The sequence below is a fragment of the Schistocerca serialis genome, chromosome 2, assembly GCF_023864345.2.
Source record: "Schistocerca serialis cubense isolate TAMUIC-IGC-003099 chromosome 2, iqSchSeri2.2, whole genome shotgun sequence".
NCBI classification, from domain to species: domain Eukaryota; kingdom Metazoa; phylum Arthropoda; class Insecta; order Orthoptera; family Acrididae; genus Schistocerca; species Schistocerca serialis.
The window spans coordinates 456,367,830-456,388,466 of record NC_064639.1 but is presented as its reverse complement, the minus strand read 5'-3'; the positions used below and the strand labels follow the sequence as shown (position 1 = coordinate 456,388,466).

At 38.8% G+C, this 20,637-nt stretch overlaps 1 protein-coding gene across 1 annotated transcript in view; it reads right to left on the bottom strand.

Annotated features, from left to right (window-relative positions):
* Positions 1–20,637, bottom strand: part of LOC126457350 (heterogeneous nuclear ribonucleoprotein U-like protein 1) — a 132,632-nt gene that overhangs the window by 52,739 nt on the left and 59,256 nt on the right. The window contains exons 6-8 of the mRNA XM_050093577.1: positions 19,476–19,572; positions 7,438–7,550; positions 7,087–7,347 (exon numbers count right to left, since the gene is read on the bottom strand). Of these exons, the coding sequence (XP_049949534.1) occupies positions 7,087–7,347; positions 7,438–7,550; positions 19,476–19,572 (471 nt within the window). The remainder of the gene's footprint in view (positions 1–7,086; positions 7,348–7,437; positions 7,551–19,475; positions 19,573–20,637) is intronic.

Below are 20,637 nucleotides of genomic sequence, written 5' to 3'. Positions count from 1 at the left end.
TGGGAATTGCTAGCAAACAGGCTGGAGTGGAATTCAGAATTTTAACTAAATGAAAATTAAATTGTGAGTAGAAGGACATTTAGTTGGGGAGACATAGGAACCACAACAGTCCTTTGCAGGGTTCTAACAAAATACAAAACGTGACCTAAAAGAAGGTGCGTAGATGACATTAAAAAACAAGCAAGAACAATGCTGTTAGCATTTCTGAAGGCAGCAATGCATGAAGATTGTCTTTACCCAACAATGACTGTTAGACGGATGTAAATTGTAGACTGATAATTTAAAACAAAGTTAACAATGAAATATTTTTATACTTGTGATCACCGCATTTTCTTCTTTTTTACGGAGATCTGTTTGGAAAAGACGTACCTGAAAATATCTACTGTACTATACATTAGATAGTAATAATGTACGAAAAGATAGAGTGCTACTTACCATAAACAAGACATTAAATTGCACACAGGCACAATTAAAAGACACACACAAAGCTTGCAACAGAGAAACATACACCATTCACACACACACACACACACACACACACACACACACACACACACACACACACACACAGCAGCTCGAGCCAGAATGTAACATCACATGGGATGCAAAAAGGAATCTGGAGGGGCCAGTGAAGGGGAAGGGATATTAGTGTACAAGCAGGGGACAGATGAACGCTGTCAGGTGCAGCGTGCACAGACAAGAATTCCAACAGTTGCTGCGTCAGGAGGTTGTGAGGCCAAGTAAAAAAGGAGAGGAGCGGCAAAAGATAGATGGGTGCAATGGCAGCAAACACAGAGGATGGGAGATGAAAATGGGGAAGAGATAAGACGGAGGGGTTGCAAACTGTTGGGTGGAGTGTGTAGGGACAGTATGTTACCATAGGTTGAAGCCGGGATAATTACAGGAGCTCATCTGGGCAGTTCAGGAAAGCAAGTGGTGGAGGGGAGGATCCAGATGGCTCAGGTAGTGAAGCAACCACCATTTAAATTAAGCTTGGTATGTCCAGCTGCATGTTGTGCCCCAAGGGTGTCTACTTTGCTTTTGGCCACAGTTTGGAAATGGCTGTTCATCTTGTTGGACAGCTGGGTGGTAGTCATATCAATATAAAAAGCTGTGCAAAGATTGCAGCAGAGATGGTAAATGGCACGACTGCCTTCACAGGTGGCCCAGCCACTAATCGGGTAGGATAAACCTATGACAGGGCTGGAATAGGAAGTGTTGGGTGGATGGATTGTGCAGGTCTTGCACCCGAGTCTTCAACAGGGATACATTCCTTGTGCCAAGGGGTTGGTACTGGGATGGGGGTTGGCATAGGAATGTACTAGGATGTTGTGGGGACTGGATGGCTGATGGAACACCACTTTAGGAGGGGGGAGTGTGTTGGGCAGGATAATCAAATCCCTGCGGAAGGATTTGGTTCAGTTGTTCCCATCTGAGATGGTACTGGTTAATGAATGGGACAATCCTTTGTGGCTGGTTCTTGGGGTTGGGTGGAGGATTGGGTGTTTGAGGGGAAATGTTACAGGAGAGCTGTTTGCAGACTATGTCTGGGGGATAGCGTGTCTATCTGAAGATGCTGGTGAGACCTTCAGCATACTCAGCTAGAGTGTTCTTGTCACTGCAGATACATCATCCCTGGGTGGCCAGGCTGTAGGAGAGGGATATTTTAGTGCCAAATGAATGACAGCTGTCTAAATGCTGGTACTGTTGGTGGGTTCAATGTGGACAGAGGTGTGGATGGAGCCATCAGAGGGGAGGTGGTCAATGTCTAGGAAGGTGGCACACTGGGTTGAGAAAGACCAGGTGAACTTAATGAGTGAGAAAGTTTTGAGACTGCGAAGGAACGGAGATAGTGTGTCTTGGCCCTGAGTCCAGGGCACAAAGATGATTTCAGTGAACCTGAAAAGATGGCCAATTAAATAGTTGGCATCGTGGAGGGAGCGCCATGTGGGTGCCCATGGCTCTCCTACAGATTTGTATGCCTTCCCTTCAAAGGGGAAAGTAGTTGTGGGTTAGGATAAAGTTAGTAAAGTGTATGAGGAATGGTAGTGGGTTTGGAGTCTGAAGCATGTAGAAAAAGTTAAGTGTCCAACATCAGCAAGACCATGGGCATGATAGATGTTAGTGTATAGGGAGGTGGAGTCAACAGTGACGAGTAGGGATCCCTGAGGTAAAGGGGTGGGGTGGTGGACAGTCAATTAAGAAAGTGGTTGGTGTCTTTGACCTAGGGGGCTAGATTATGGGCAATTGGTTGGAGGTGTTTGTCAATGAGGGTCGAAATTCTTTCAGTGGGGAATAATAACCGGCCACAATGGGGCAGCCAGGATTTTTGGATTTCGAGTAGCATGTAGAAGGTGTGTGTGTGTGTGTGTGTGTGTGTGTGTGTGTGTGTGTGTGAGTGAGATAGCGGTGAGGAGGGAATGAATTCAGGGGAGAGGACCTGAGAGAGCGGGAGAGCCTGTGGCTTTAAGCAGGGTCTGGAGGTTGCGTTGGCCTTCTGCAATGGGATCACTCTGGCAGTTTATAGGCAGAGGAGTCAGATAATTGGCAGAGGTCTGCCACGTACTCACTGTGATTCATAACAACAGTGACGGAACTTTTGTTTGCAGATGAGGTGATTAGCACAAAGAGGTTATGTATGGCTATTCTATCTTTTACTGAAACGTTGGTGTTCTGAGGGAGGAGCTTGGGGAGACGCAAGGAATTCCTGGAAGGTGACCCGTGGGTGGTTAGGTGGGAGGGGGGCAGGATCACAGTTGGATGGTGGTATGAACTGGAAGAGGCAGGGTTCAATGTTGGGATTATATTGGTTTTGGTTGGAGTGACTGGTGGCAAAGAAATTTTCCCATTGCAGGGAATGGAAGAAGAAGAGTAGATCTTAGACAAGTTCATCATGGTTAAATTTGAGAGTTCAGTTAAATTCGAGAGTTGAGCTAAGGGCGAGTCCTTTGATAGGACAAACTTCTGTGGAGATGAGGATTTTGGTGGTAAGGTTGACAGTATTACAGGAATGCTTTGGCTCTATAACATCTCCATGATCTGGACTCGGGGCGAACACACCGTATCTCCATTCCTTCACAACCTCAACACCTTCTCTCCCATCCACTTCATCTGTTCCTCCTCAACCCAGCATGCCACCTTCCTACACATTGACCTCCTCCTCTCTGATGGCCTCATCCACAACTGTCCACATTAAGGGGAGCCGGAACGATGAAAATGACATCAATGTTTTTTGGTTTTTTCATTATAAAATTATTTGGAGTTTTCTGAATGAAACAAATCAAGTTTTACCCTTCTAAGTGAATTCTCAGTGTGTTTTTTATCGGTGCAAAGTTGACGCGCCACGTAAACGGTTGTAGCAACTTGGTGTGTCACCTCTGACGGCACCGCTCGCTACCTGGAAGCGTGCTATCTTTGCAGAATTAGACAGTTTTGTTTTGCAAAGTTGTATGGCTTTATCTCTGTGACAAGTGGCTGTTCATATCGGTAAACATAAACGCTATACCGTGTGTGTTGACTTGTGGAGTTTGCTTTGTGTTGTTTAGCTGTTCAATTTTGCATATTTGATGAATATCGCTCATACCTGTTTTACGTATTTGATTTGTGGATACCAATATGCCCCATTTCAGCAATCAAGTGTTTAAGAAAAGGCACAATGAGTGGAAGAAGAAATCTTTTGTTGTTTCGAAGGGAGATGCTCCTCAGACTGCTTCACTGACTGCTCCAAATGAATGTGATAGAACTTCTTAAAGCACGAAACTTTGTGACAGTAAAGAAAAATTTGAAAACTATGAAAGTGACAGTAATGATGTGAATGAAATAATTAACATTTTCTTGCTCTCTAATATTTTGAAACATAACATATTATGCAAAGTTTGCAAAGAAAGAGGACTGGAATTGAAAATAACTTCACACATTGGTTTGGCGTGTAAAATGTTATTGAAGTGTAACAAATGTAATGCAGAAGTTTGCAATGTGCCCTACATGTGATGACTCATGGTGTATTTACCAATCAGGAAAGGAATATGCCCATAAAAACAGTTTGCCAAATACTGTAATTGATGTAATTAAGCCCATATTCAGAGAGTTATCACGATCAAGTTTATTGGGAAAGTGTTTACATGGGAAAACAAAATCCAACTGAAAGTGTAAATAATTTAATTTGGATTAGGATTCCCAAAAGAGTTTGTACAGATAAAAACATTGCATTTTGGAGTGTATGATGCAGTGGCAACATACTATGAAGGAAACATTATCAAATGTGATGTGCTGAAACGTTTAGGTTTCCAACCAGGACACACCACCATTTCCATGATGCGCTTAATTGATGAAGAAAGATTAAGAGGTGCAGGAAGAAGAGACAAAAGCTTACAACATGCAGCAAAAGGGAAGAAAAAACCAGTGAAAAGGAAACTAACACTGGAAAAAGAAGAGGATGCTGATAATCCATCATATGGGGCAGGAATGTGTTACAAACTTTGGAAGCCATTCCCCGTAACTTCAAAATGCTCATCTGTGAGGAACATTTTCTCAAAAACTGCTAACAGTATATCAATGAAATTTATACACAATATTTTTTACTTCTTTTTCTTCATTTTTATAACAAACTGTAAAAAAATATTGTATAATTCAAGAGTTACAGAAGAAAAAGTGCAAAATTTTAGAGAAAAAAGCATCTGTTTAAAAAAATTGTAAAACAAAAACCAATAAATATTTCTTAACATGGCATTATAACTTTGTAGAGAAATATTCACTGAACACGTAATCCAAATTTCAAAGCAGTATGTTTAATGATTTTAGAAAAAATGTTCCCTCTACTTGCAACAGAGGAGATGGATAGTTCTGGTTCCCCTTAAATCCACCAACCACTAACAATACCTACATTTCGACAGCTATCATATTTCACACCAGACTATCCTTCCCACCCAGGGATGGCGTATCTGCAGTGACAAGAACCCCCTTGCTCAGTAAGCTGAGGGTCACGCCAAGGTCTTCACAGACAGGCACTTCCCCCCATAACTAGTCCGCAAACAAATTTCCCTTGCCTTTTCCCTCTCCACACCCCCCAACCCTCCCACCAACCCCAAGAACCAGTCACAAAGGAGTGCCCCCTTCATCATCCAGTACCACCCTGTACTGGAACACATCCTTTGCCAGGGGCTTTGATTATCAGCACACACTAAAATGAGGGCCACCCTAACGGAGCTTCTTCCCACCGTTCCTGAAGTGGTGTTCCGTCGACCACCATCCTCCACAACATCCTAGTCAATACTACTCCCAATCCCAGCCCCAACCCCTTGCCACAAAGATTGTATCCTTGTGGAAGACCCAGATGCAAAACTTGCCAAGTCCTGTCACATGTTTATCCCACTCTATCAGTGGCCAGTCCAAATGTGAAAGCAGCTATGTCATTTACCAGATTTTTACATTGGTATGACTATCAATCAGCTGTCCACCAGGACAAACAGCCACTGCCAAACTGTGACCATGAGCAAAGTAGACCACCCTGTGGCACAACATGCAGCTGAACATACCGTTCTTGATTTCAATAGCTCCTTCACTACCCAAGCCATCTGGATCCTCCCCTCCACCACCAGCTTTCCTGAACTGTCCAGATCGAAGTTATAAGCTAACACAATCTCTGCTCCCGCAATTATCCCACCCAAACAAATGGTAACATCCTGTCCCCACACCCTCCATCCAACAGATTCCACTCCATCTTATCTCCTCCCCTTTCTTGATCTCCCACCCTCTGTTTGCCACACACTGCCGATGAACCTGTCCCTCTTTCCCCAATCCTCTGTTTTCACTCATTTTTTCCCCACCACCCAGCTCCACAACCTCCTGATGCTGTACCTGTTGGCATTCTAGTACCTGCATACTCCACCCGACAGCATTTGTCTCCTCCCCCGCCCGTACACTACTATCCCTTTCCCTTACCCGCCCTCTACAGATTGTTGCTTGCATACGACCTGATAGTTGCATTCTGGCTCGAGCTGCTATAGTTGGTCACGTGTGCACGATTGTGTGTATGAATGGTGTTTGTTTCTCTTTTGCTGATGAAGACTGTGACTGAAAGCTTTATGTATGTCTTAATTGTGTGTGTCTGCAGTTTTCTTTAGGTAAGTTGCGATCTGTCTTTTCCTATATTGTTGCTATTCCACTGGGAATTTTCATTGTTTTATTGTACAGGTAAAGCACATTGTCAGAGTAGAGTGCACTTCATTGACTTAGTCCATACCACATTTGAATGATTGTATACATCCTAGCATTTCAGATAGTAATTGAATCTATTCCCTTATATTAAACTACAATATCTTTACAAACTGTCAAACGCTTACAGAGAAGTCTGTCATTAAGAGGCCAATGTGCTACAAACATAGTTCAAAGTAATTTAACTTCCACTTTTAAAACACACATTTCTTTCTTCTCTATCTATAAAAAACTACTCTCAAGCCAATGGTTTCATAAATCTGACATGTTCATGGGAGTTGCATCTTTATTCCAGTTTTTAGTGTCACCTTTCAATAATAACCAACTTCTAAAGGTGCCTTAATTCGAAGTTAATTTTTCGAGTGCGATATGCTGTACATAGCTTTTAACAACAAAATCTAAATGTTGGAACAGTGCCATGGGCCACCAACTGCTATAAACAATTATTTATAACCCAGCTGAAGGAAAAAAGTTCTGTGTCTGCTTTTCAGGACAACAGACTATAAGCAACTTGTGTACTCTGGAAAAACTCTCAAGCAACAAATACTGACAGTTTCAAATGAAGAGAGAAATGTCACACGTTAGCAATTTCATTGAAAAACTGTTATGCATAACTCAAAAAATAAAATAAATTAATTTATTTAAGAAAATCAATCTATTTAAATTGCATTTGCCTTTAAACAAATAACCAAATAAATTTGCAAGCTCTGCAAGTACATTTGCTTAATATTAATAAACAATTTTACCTCAATTTTCCCCACATGTGCACAAAAATAATATACTATTTTCTAGCAGTTATAGATAGGAGGTATCACTAGAATCTAAATCAGAAGTTTCTTTGGTGACACCAGTTTTCTAAAAGGCCAACATTACCTCACAGTCCTCTCTCCTCTCTGGACGTTTTGAACCAGCTATTCTTTTTTGAAGAGGGATTTTAGCAACAGGCACATAACCATTTAGTGGTGGAAACCACATGTCTTTATGTCCAAAATTACATTCAAACTTCACATTTTTCGTCAAAACATGTGGAAAAAGTGCTTGGCCTTTCAACTCTGACCGTGCAATCTCATATGCAACTCCTTGAGATTCTCCATTCAGGGTAAATGACATGATTATTGGTTCACTGTCCAAATCCTGTCAAACAAAATTTCAATATATTTAGTATTTAGAAATAGAAAGTAATATCTTTACTAAGTCATGCACCATATATTTAACACTTCTCACCAGGTAAGCTCCTACAACATCCCCAACAACAAAAGGTCTTCCATAGTCCTTGAATTTACAATCAGTAGATGCTTTCCCTGTGCCTCCATATCCATATGACAATGGTTCCTCACCTGTGACAAAAATAAGAATAGTTTCAAGTTATAAACACCATTTCTTAATCATCATTAACAGATGGTAAATGAGGCACCTGTGACAGCACACACTGCTAGATTTAAAAGCTGAATGAAGACATTGATGTAGTCTCTGAAAGTGAAGCAACTCTTAACTAAAGATTTTAGCATACAGATTAGTAACATTTCAGAAGTCTTAATTCATTGAAGTCTGTATCTAAATAGTCAAAACAAGCATTGTCACGCAGTCTGTTGACTGTCACCTTGGTGGTACACACCGCCAATTTCACACACCACTTCAGGCACTAGCACACAATTGTTGTGTTGTTAGAGGGCTGAACCCTCCAAGCAGGAGCACCTTTAGCTACTAGCAATCGGGGGAACTGTCGACCAGAAGCCCATCGAGTACTGATGCAGCCACATCTAATCCACTGTCTGTGTTACCACAGGCTCTTAGCAAAGTCTCATGAAACACACGCTACAATTACTGCTACTGGATGTAACTAATCACAGTGTAAGATACTTACACCACAAATTTATCTGTCAATAAGAAAATGTTATGTAGTGGCATCTACTCTCATCCCTGATTTGTACCATGAAATCAACAATGGAATGCCAAGGAAAAACAATACAGCAAAATAGAAGTTCGTTTCAGATAACCTACGAGCTACCATATTTACTCGAATCTAAGCCGCACTTTTTTTCCGGTTTTTGTAATCCAAAAAATCGCCTGCGGCTTAGAATCGAGTGCAAAGCAAGCGGAAATTCTGAAAAAAAGTTGGTGGGTGCTGCCACAACTTACTTTTGCCGTCGAATATATGTAGCGCTACACAGGCATGCTTTGTAGGCACAAAGATAAATACTGGCGCCAAAACCTCTGCGTCAGTAAATAAATTATAAAAAAAAAAAGGGGGAAGACGAGCTATTTTCTCCGCCCCGACTTTCGACCACTGCATTTTCACACATTATCCAACGAAGTAAATACAAATTCCGTATTGTTCATCTTCGAATGTATCAGCATTTCAATGTACTACGAAAATCCGACTGGTAAGACGGTTTGGGATGTTTGTCAATATGGCCAACTCTACGTTCAGAATTTTTTCCTATCTGTGAGAAGAGATGGTTGCTAATAGGAACTTTTATAAACTGTGAAATCACATGCAGTATTCTTGTCACCATAAGAATAATACGAATATAAACATTTTGCCATGTATTGTTTCATGTTTGCTGCTATATCATTTAAATCCTGTCTGCCTAATAAACTACGAAACTAGAGTGAGACAACAGCAAACGCGGAAGAATATACATATCATGTCATGTTTATATTCATATTATTCTTATGTTTAATAGTGATACAGTCAGAAATGAAGTACGGCAATTGACTAGATTTTTAAATCTAAGATGACTAATTTCTGTGTAGACTGTAATGTACTAAAGAGGCGCCTGCAAAGATTTTCAAACGGAGAAAATTTTTCGCTAAACTCTCGTTCAGAACATCATCTATCATACGCAGTCTATTATTTGGTTCTTGTTGATCATTATCAAAGAAAGCAGCAGTGTAAGTAACAATAAATAGCAGTTTCTTGCCATTGTTTCGCTAATGAGACAATTCCTCTCTCTCTTTTTTCTTTAATTGTAAGCGGCGGTAGAGCGGCGACAGGCCGTAAACACACACTATCAGAATGCAACAAACAATGCACGACACAGTACAGTAATGCATTTTCAGCTTAGAGTGACGTAAACACCTGTAACAAAGAAAACTGCGCTTATCAGATCAAAGAAAAATAAGCAATCAATTCAAACCAGACGAAGCACGTGGAAAAGAAAGGGTACCCGTATAAATACGGACAGAACGCCTGACGCATAGCAATGGCTACCTGCTAAAGCTTTACTGCTAAGCTTATGACTCAAACCAAACTACTGTAGCTGTATCATCATTCATTCGACCTAAATTGTGTCTCATATTACAATGGACCAACTTTGTTTCGATTTGGAGATGCGGCCAATAATTTTTCTCTCCCCTTGAATTTCGAGTCTCAAATTTCAGGTGCGGCTTAGATTCGGGAATTTTTTTTTTTCTTGATTTAGAGTCATTTTTCAGGTGCGGCTTAGATTCGAGTAAATACAGTATAGACTGAAATCAGTGTACAGAACTGATAAGTTTGTACATGCGTAGTTTGTATACTTTCTGCTATCTACAATACAATAACTATAGGGAAAACTCTGTAAATGTATGATTCATTCGTCATAAGAATAAACCTCGTGTAAACATTATACTGTGTAATAATCTGCATTTGCTGGAACCTCATCGTATTTTGTTTTACGTGGTGTGGAAGCCAACCTGGCTCGAGGACAGTAAGTACAATAATGAGGATATGTTTTATTACGTGTGTTACACATACATCAACTCAGGGATGATACACAGTAACAGCTTTACCGGTGCATTTAACTTTGACAGCACTGGCAAGGCAAGTGATCCAACTAACCTACAGGGATATGACCAGCTGCAGTAAAGACATAAAAAGAGATGAGCAGGAAACAATATGGGTTTAAGTATAATTCAATTTTTAAAAAGAAGGAAATTATATAAGGCAAAACTCAGGCGATATGCTCTTTAGTTGACCTGACAGAAAACATAACATGCCCTCGATCTTAGCTAACATAGTACAGTAATTAAAAACAGAGTGATGAAAATTTATTGACTTTAACAAGGGTAATTGTTCTGCACGAGCTATGTGTGGCATAAAAGTGCACTGCTGATTTCCCATGTAATTAAATACTGAAGCAACTGAAGGTATTGCAGAGCAAAAAAATGGTTCAAATGGCTCTGAGCACTATGGGACTTAACATCTATGGTCATCAGTCCCCTAGAACTTATAACTACTTAAACCTAACTAACCTAAGGACAGCACACAACACCCAGCCATCACGAGGCAGAGAAAATCCCTGACCCCGCCGGGAATCGAACCCGGGAACCCGGGCGTGGGAAGCGAGAACGCTACCGCACGACCACGAGATGCGGGCATATTGCAGAGCGTCTGGTAATCTCTGTACATTTCAGTACAGCTCAGTTGATAATGAGACGATCAGCAACAGAACTTCAAGCCATCAGAAAGTCCACATTTCCTCCTCCTCCTCTTTATGACATGCTGTTCTGTACTTCACCACCGTGCATTAGTTATGGTACATTTGGCAGTTTAAATATCTTGTTATTTCTTGCGACAAATCTCTCAACTTTGCTCTAGATCAGTTCTATTGAGTTCAGACAGCCATGTTATGGTGACAAATTTAAAAAGTAGCATTTGCACATTGTGCTTGACACCAAGGAAATTATTGTTTTCCATGTTTCTATGACACTTATCACTCTGGTTTGTGAGAGACCACATCTGTCCTACAAAACAATGTGCACCTTAGAATAATGAGTACAGTAGAACCCCACTTTTACATTCCTGGAATTAGCATTTTCCCACCATTTACAATGTTTCTTATTGCTCTCGTCAAATTTCCTACATGTACAATGCCAATTCACACCCGATTTTGCACCAACCAATTTATAATTTTCCCACAATTCACGCTTTATGAAAAAATGTTCGTGGAAAAAAACTGACATAAAATGACACTGGAATAATGTGTATGTTAAACAGTGTTTACAAACATTAGGTGGTTAAGTTTTTTGACACCAGGGTGCTCTACTCAGTGGATTTGAAATGGTAAATATGTTAAAGTTTGAACAATTTGTGCCATATCTCCCGCTGCTGCCAAACTCTATTCTGTGTGGTGGCTGATAGAAGTAACTAGGTTCATACGAATAAAGATAGCAAGACCAATCACAACCATTTCCAAATTGTCTATTACAACAAACGCACAGTTCTGCGATTGTTGTAATCATCGTCACACCGCTGTCGAACCAATTTAGTGTGTTTCGTCTTTTGTCTGCTTGTAGCATTAGGGGACATCTTTATTCAGTCTGCACTGCTCAAATGTTTTTGGTTTAAACACAGCATGAATTTCGTAATTATCATGCTGAGCAAAACGTGTTACAAGGATTTATTCTCGGTAAGTGCAATATTTACGCATGTATTTTTTGTGATGTTACATCACAAAATATTGTGAGTGATAGTTTGAGTGTGGGGTTTTCTACACAACCTTCTACACAACCGAGGAAGCACAGTAACGGATAACCTCAAAAAGACGACTATAGTTCAAGACACGCAGAACTACACATATACAACCACCGCACAAAATACTTATGTAAATATTTGCACTTTATATAGAGATAAAAATTCTTAAACCACACTGTGCTAAGCACGAAAAAATATGTAACTGGTGCAGTGTTTCATTAATTAAATAATGAATGGCAGCTGCAGGTGTTCCATGACATTGGTAACGATGTGTGAAACTGAGTCAAACTTTTCTGCTTCCCAATTATCAGTTCCCATTTCATCAGCAGTTTTTATTAAATAATAAACCTTTATTTGATAATAAGCTAGTCCCTGCCAAGAGTATTTTGATGCCTATTATGTGCCTGTCCATAAAGTGCAAAAATGCAAGGGGTATCCTATATATAACTTTTACAGCTTAAAACATTATTTCCCACATTTTACATTTGCCCGCATATTACACTAATTTGAAGTCGCTTATAAAGTGTAAAAGTGGGGTTTCACTGTCTTTGATTTTTCATGTTCCTCAAAAAAATTATATCATGTAATGTTTCCTCAACTTCAGCAATCTTTTATAAGACATCAATACTTCAGAATTTATATTTGCAATGAAAACAAAATTTTGCATGCAATATGTGACTAGAAATTAGAGGACACCAATTTTTCTTGAAAAATGATTGTTAAGTATGAGTTAATTAACTTATATTTAAAGAATTCCAGTGCGTGCGCGTGCGCGAGAGAGAGAGAGAGAGAGAGAGAGAGAGAGAGAGAGAGAGAGAGAGAGAGATATTCAAACTGCCACCTCAAAAAACAATTGTTTATCATTCTATGACACTACTGATTACACCATGCATGTAACTTTAATGTGACCTACTTTTTATTATGTAATGTCTCTCGAAAACAGGAGGGCTCATTTTTCTCTGTAAGCTTGTGAAAAACATTAAGAACAACTTGTTTCTCGTCGTGAACAGTTTTCCACTTGCATGTTCCGCAACAAAACACAGAGCAGTGTCATCCACTTTCACAGTACATATTAACAAGGAGACAATCAGAACACAAGTACTGTTTACGGAGACTGAATGTACAAGATTTTTGAAATTAAAACTATTTACTTAAAGTGTGATTAAGAAAAATGTTGATGGCTGTTAATACATCAGAATGTCTGAAAGTTTCATTGTAAATGAGAGAGTAATAAGATATCTAATACATAAGTTGGACCTACTTTCAATAGTGAAACATCACCAGTGTACGAGAGCTACAAATACTGACCAGTCATCACACTCGTGTTTGTCTTCTTCATGTTTATTCTTATGATGAGCAAAGAATAGCAATGTGTATTGTGACTGTCACTCTCTTCATACATCACACAAAGGCTATTTGATTATAGAGATATATATGCAACTTGTACTTACATACGGGTTTTATAAAATAGTGATAGAAGCTAAGTAACAGAATCTAAATCACCAATTCCGTGTGAGCCAAGGACAGCAACTTTTTTTGAACAAATAGGCTAAGCAAATGTTGGCTAATAAACCTGTAAAGTATGCCAGGACAAGTCATTTAGTTTTTGAATGAGAGTTGTTCAAAATGTGTGATCACCTGCAACTGCAAATATTTTTAAAGAAAGCAGATTAGACAAAATCATGAACAAAAGCCCCAAGACAAGGAGCTATAGTAACTGCGGTATTTAAATTCGCTAACAGTTATGGAACCTCCACACAGATTTCACAGTGTCCTTGAGACCATGCAACACGAACTGTTGGATTTCACACTTTAGGACAATTTTTATTCTGTAATTTATGCATTTCACTTCTGCTATTTGCCACTTAATATCATGAGCTATGGTTACTAGCAGCAAACCCAACAATTTAGGAACAACAATGCACTGAACTCATCATCACTTATAAAGTGAGATTGGTCTTTGAAGCAGCTCACTGAAGAATGAAACAGAATACTTATTGGCTGTTAACAAAATATAACATAATGCAGTATGAACCCGCTTTTATGTTCCCGGAATTATCATTTTCCCGCTCGCTCCAGTCAAGTTTCCTATGTCCACAATATTGATTTGCACCTGATGTTGCATCAGCACATTTATAATTTTTCCATGATTTACAGTTTATAAAAAAATGTTTGTGGAGAAAAAAACTGATGTAAAATTATGCTGGAACGACGCTGCATATCAAGCAGTGTTTACAAGTATTACGTGGTTTAAGTTTTTTGACAACAGGATGCTCTGCTCAACTGATTTGGAGCGGTAAAAGTTGGAACAATTGGTGCCTTATCTCCTGTTGCTGCCAACTCGGCATCATGGCTGATAGGAGTAACTAGCACCCCATTTATATGATGCTCCCAAAACTGGATTTCATAAACCTATTTCCCAATTCCCCCTTTTGCATGGTCAAGGCTCATTAGAATAAAGGTATCATGACAAATCACAACCATTTCCAAACTGTCTCTACCATGCATCTGCAATTTGTGTTGTGATCCTAGTCACACCTTTGTCAAATCATATTTAGTGTTTTTCGTTGTTTGGCCATTTGTAGCACTAGTTGACACCTTCACTCACTTTGCGATGCGCAAATGTTTTTGGTTTAAACACAGCACTAAATACATATTTTTTTATGCTGGGCAAAACATGTTTCGAGAATTTATTCTCTCTGTCAGACGCAGTATTCACATATGTATTTTTTGTACTATTAAACAAACAATAGTTTGCATGTGTGTGGGGTTTATCTACATAACAGAGCACCCAGAGGGAGGGAGGGAGGGAGGGAGGGAGAGGGGGGGGAGGGAGGGAGGGAGAGAGAGGAGAGAGAGGAGGGAGAGAGGGAGAGAGGGAGAGAGGGAGAGAGGGAGAGAGGGAGAGAGGGAGAGAGAATGTTTGCAATTCTTATCAAACCATTTTTAAAAATTAAATGGCCCATAAAGTTGTCATTCTCAACTTGAAAAGCTTACAACTTCTTAAATTGTACAGTAGAAGGAAACCACTCTGCCAAATTGCGACTGTAAAAAAAAAAAAAAAAAAAAAAAAAAAAAAGAGAAGAAGAAGAAGAAGAAGAAGAAGAAGAAGAAGAAGAAAAGATATATTTGATCGGATCGGTAAGGTGTTCCCATAAATGGCAAAGTCAGGGGAAGCTAACCTGCAAAATGTAAAGGCTCAGTGCAATGCAACTACTATGATTGTAGGACATTTCCATTAAAGATACTAATAGTGTGCAGAACATCAAAATCAATTAGTTTTGTCAGAAGTGAAAGAATAATTGAAAATTCAGCAAATTTATTTACACATGGGGAGGGGTCTAAAAATTACAGGAACCTAATCCTTTTTTGTTGACTAGAGTACACTTTTTGGAATTATGATGTTACCAAGGATAAAAACAGGACCAAAAATGTATCTACAGCTTTTACAGAAACAAAACTGCAGTTGTACAATTGAAAGACATGAAAAAGAGATGTGATTCAGAAAGGGGTGAGATAGGGCAGTAATTTATCCCCCATATAATTCAGTCTGTACACTGAAGTTACTACATATGAATTTGGAAAAGGGTTTATAGAGTTAAAAAAATCTTGGGGTTTGTCAGACATTGTAATTCCGAGACAGGTAAGGTTCTTTATGTCTAATTTCATTGGGAACCATGTGCACCACGACCATCTCAATGTATTTCAGATAAACGGCAGTATCAATCATAAATATTTTACAGATAGATTTCAGTCACTGTGTGATCATCTTCAGTGCAAATTATTCCAACATTGTAGGCCCATATCATAACGGCACAACATTTTCCAACAGCTAACATGTATGGTTATGATCTCTCACTTTTACTGCATATTGGATTTCAATATTTACGACCTATTCTGCCCTTTACTCAAAATATATCGAGAAGAGAAATTGGAATATCAAGCGAATAGAATGAATTTTGTCTTGAAAAAGAGGTTATAAGAACAAAACACCAATGATGAGTGACTGGCAAAAACAAAAAGATTTAAAACATAAACTGGCAATTAAAAGCAAAGGTTTTATCAGAGAGAGAAACAAGTTAGCATTCAATACAAATGTGTCAAGACTTCTCTGAAAGTATGTTTGGGAGTGTAGCCTCATATAGGTGTTAAGCATTTGTGAGGAACAGTAGATAAGATATTTATGCAGGTATGAACAAATTTGCAATAGATGAATTAGCATGGAAACCTAAACAAAAATGTATCTTCAAACTGATTACTACAACAACAAAAATCATTTTTGTGTGAAATCATCTTTCCCTTTACTACCTGGACATTTAATTTGATTCTTACAGGAAGAAAAATTAATGCTACAGAGTTTATTTAAGTATGGGGAAATGCAACTGCTTGCATGAGGTCCATTGCTTCATGCATCATACACACATGTAAGGAACCGATACTATTAAGTCAAAAAGTAAGCGACTGGCAAACTGTTATGCATAAAAATTGTCATGTTATTGGGTTAGGTCAGACATTCTTCAGTGGCAAAATTTATGACACAGAATGGGTGAAAGCTAACCCCCCCTCCCTGTGTGTGTTTTTTATTGGTTGAGTTTCTGGACAGATGGTAGTAACACACAACTTGAGCGAGCGCTAATTAAATGGTGTATCACAATGTAATACAGGACATTCGTCATTGATAACATCAACTTGCAGTTGTCTTAATTTTTTTTATTTTCTGATAGAAGTAGAGCACAATCAGATTACAGGACAACAGTGCCCAGCTTCAGGTGCTCAGAATATAGATACATATCAACTAAGAGGGTGGTGTAACATGGTGTGACTATTCTATGCACCAGAAGTCAAGACTGTTGTTCAAAACCTGGTTGTGCTCTCCTTCTATTGGAAAATTAAATTTAATAGGAGTGCATGTGGATGTTGTCAATCATGAATAACCTATACAACACCTGTGGATGTCCTATCAAGAGAGACATGTAGCATACATATCGTCATATAAGAGCATCCACACTTTAAGTGAGAGCAGTCGAAGAGCAAATGTGAATATCAGAAACTGAAATATAACAGACATATCAGATTGTGGAAGCTGGACTAGCAAATTTCACAGCATTGTACATATTTCGTACAATGATATTATCATCCTACAATTAATGTTTAATTAGTCAACATTTCATTTCATGAAGAAAACAATTTATTAACTTTGGAAAAAATAAAATGGAAACGAAGTATGGATAGGAATAGTGGACAAAATCATTACAATGGCAAGGTCACTACAGGGACTACACAGTATATAGGGTGGTCCATTGATAGTGACCAGGCCAAATATCTCCTGAAATAAATGTCAAACGAAAAAACTACAAAGAACGAAACTTGTCTAACTTAAAGGGGGAAATCAGATGGCGCTATGGTTGGCCCACTGGTGCTGCCATAGGTCAAACGGATATCAAATGCATTTTTAAAAATAGGAATCCCCATTCTTTATTACATATTCATGTAATATGTAAAGAAATAATGTAATATGTAAAGAAATATGAATGTTTTAGTTGGGCCACTTTCTTCGCTTTGTGATAGATGGCGCTGTAATAGTCACAAACATATGGCTCACAATTATAGACAAACAGTTGGTAACAGGTAGGTTTTTAAAATTAAAATACAGACCATAGGTATGTTTGAACACTTTATTTTGCTTGTTCCAATGTGATACATGTACCTTTGTGAACTTATCATTTCTGAGAACGCATGCTGTTACAGCGTGATTACCTGTAAATGCCACATAATGCAATAAATGCTCACAATGATGTCCATAAACCTCGATGCATTTCGCAATACATGTAACGACATTCTACTCAACAGAGAGTAGTTCGACTTCCGTAATGTTCGCACATGCATTCACAATGCGCTGACGAATATTGTCAGGCGTTGTCGGTGGATCACGATAGCAAATATCCTTCAACTTTCCCCACAGAAAGAAATCCGGGGACGTCAGATCCGGTGAACATGCGGGCCATGGCATGGTGCTTCGACGACCAATCCACCTGTCATGAAATATGCTATTCAATACCACTTCAACCGCACTTGCCGGACATCCATCATGTTGGAAGTACATCGCCATTCTGTCATGCAGTGAAACATCTTGTAGTAACATTGGTAGAACATTACGTAGGAAATCAGCATACATTGCACCATTTAGATTGCCATCGATAAAATGGGGGCTAATTATCCTTCCTCCCATAATGCCGCACCATACATTAACCCGCCAAGGTCGCTGATGTCCCACTTGTCGCAGACATCGTACATTTTCCGTTGCCCAATAGTGCATATTATGCCGATTTACTTTACCGCTGTTGGTGAATGACGCTTTGTAGGTAAATAGAACACGTGCAAAAAATCTGTCATCGTCCCGTAATTTCTCTTGTGCCCATTGGTAGAGCTGTACACAACGTTCAAAGTTGTCGCCATGCAATTCCTAGTACACTGAAATATGGTACGGGTGCAATCTATGTTTATTTAACATTCTCAACACTGACTTTTTTTGAGATTCCCGATTCTCGCACAATTTGTCTGCTATTCATATGCGGATTAGCAATGACAGCAGCTAAAACACCTACTTGGGCATGATCATTTGTTGCAGGTCCTAGTTGACGTTTCACATGTGGCTGAACACTTCCTGTTTCCTTAAATAACGTAACTATCCGGCGAACGGTCCAGACACTTGGATGATGTGGTCCAGGATACTGAGCAGCATACATAGCACACACCTGTTGGGTATTTTCATCACAATAGCCAAACATCCAATTACCGCAATTGTTAAACGGTCCTTTTAACATGGGTAATTTATCACAAAGCAAATACTGTCTGCACTGGCAGAATGTTACGTGATACCATGTACCAATATGTTTGTGACTATTACAGCGCCATCTATCACAAAGCGAAAAAGTGGTCCAACACAACATTCATATTTCTTTACATACTACACGAAAATGTAATAAAAATGGGGGTTCCTATTTTTTTTTTAAGAAAACACAGTTGATATCCATTTGACCTATGGCAGTGCCATCTAGCGGGCCAACCATAGTGCCATCTGGTTTCCCCCTTGAAGCCAGATGAGTTTCGTTCTTTGCAGTTTTTTTGTTTGATGCTTATTTCGTGAGATATTTGGCCAAGTCACTATCAATAGACCAACCTGTATTGTAAACCTTGCGAAGTATGTTAGAGGACATTACAAGATGCTGATTTACACTAATGAGTCCTGCAACAAAATAGAAAATGTATGTTATACCAATTTAATTTATGACAAGGCAGGCAGGGTTACTGAGGTGATTGCATGGTTCAGTTTTGTTATGTACTTGCTAAGCAGTTCAGATACACTACAGTTTTCTTCTTCATCATCATCATGGCGGGAGGAGACTGAAATGCTGAAGGAAAGAAGATAGATTATTGTTTAACATTTCACTAATGAGGTCATTAAATACCAAGAACAAAGTTGAACAGAACAAATACTGGGAAGGAAACTAGCTGTGTCCTATTCAAAGGAACCAACCTAATATTTGACTGTAACTCACTCAAGGAATAGATGAACATTTACACATGGACTTCCAAGATCATGAAATACTGTCTGGATGGATATTCAATGTTTTAATAAAGCCATTTTACCAAAGTGTACATGCTATTTATTTTACATAAAACAGAAAGCTTATTGGAATATTACTATTCAGAAATCATACGAATTTGAAAGAAATATCTAATAGACCAAATATAAACTATTTAAAACAACCAGCAATTATTTCTAAAATGAGACTAGTCTTACCAAGCTGAGTAGATGACTGTTCAACAGACCAACCAACTCTTAAAACATGCGGATTTGGCTCATCTTCCAAATTTGACACAGGACAATTTTCCAGTAACTGCAAAGAAATTAATAATAATAATAATAATAATAACGCTGCATTTGAATATTCAGTTCCTTTTTTTCTTTTGCATACCTTCCAGGTAACAACAGGTAAGACATGACATGAGGCTATAATTTTTGCATCTGCTTTTCTACTCACAAATGCAAGTCACACTAAAATATTAACTATCCACAGAACTGAGTGCACAATAAATACAAGGAATTTACAATAATAATAATAATAATAATAATAATAATAATAATAATAATAATAATGATGACCAGTGTAATCAATGTCATTACTACCAGACACGGTTTAATAGGCAAATTTTCACTTGTTTACTCATTCTCCTCAACAACCTACACTTACATACTCCACCAGGCACCGTATAGTATTTTGTGAAGGGCACCTTGTACCACTATTAGTCATTACCTTTCCAGTTCCACTTGCAAATTGAGTGAAGGAAAAATAACTGCTTACATACCTCCAAATGAGTCCTAATTTCTCTTGCCTTCATGGCACATTGGCAAAATGTACACTGATAACAACGGAACAGTAACTGTTTTCAGTTGTTGGTGAGGGAAAGTTCCAGACCCTTTACTAATTGTTGAACATACTGCTCAGTGTGACCGCTATTTCCAAGCGAATATCATAACCAGCATACATCTACATGGATACTCTGCTAATCACAATTAAGTGCCTGCCAGAGGGTTCACCTTCACAATAATTCTCTATTATCCCACTTTCTAACAGCACAAGACCCGATTTTCCTAATTTTATTATGATGATCGTTTCTCCCTATGTACGCGCCAACAAAATATTCACACATTTGGAGGAGAAAGTTGGTAATATATTTTGTGAGAAGATTCAGTCGCAACGAGAAACAGCTTTGTTTTAATGGTGCCCATCCCAAATCCTGTATCACTTTTGTTACAATCTCTCCCCTATTCCGCGATAATACAAAATGGACAAGCATAGAGTAGGCAGCCTATTTAGTAGTTCTGTTAAATTTTCTAAGTGTTCTACCAACAAAACAGTCTTTGGTTTGCCTTCCAACAGCATTTTCTGTGTGTTCTTTTC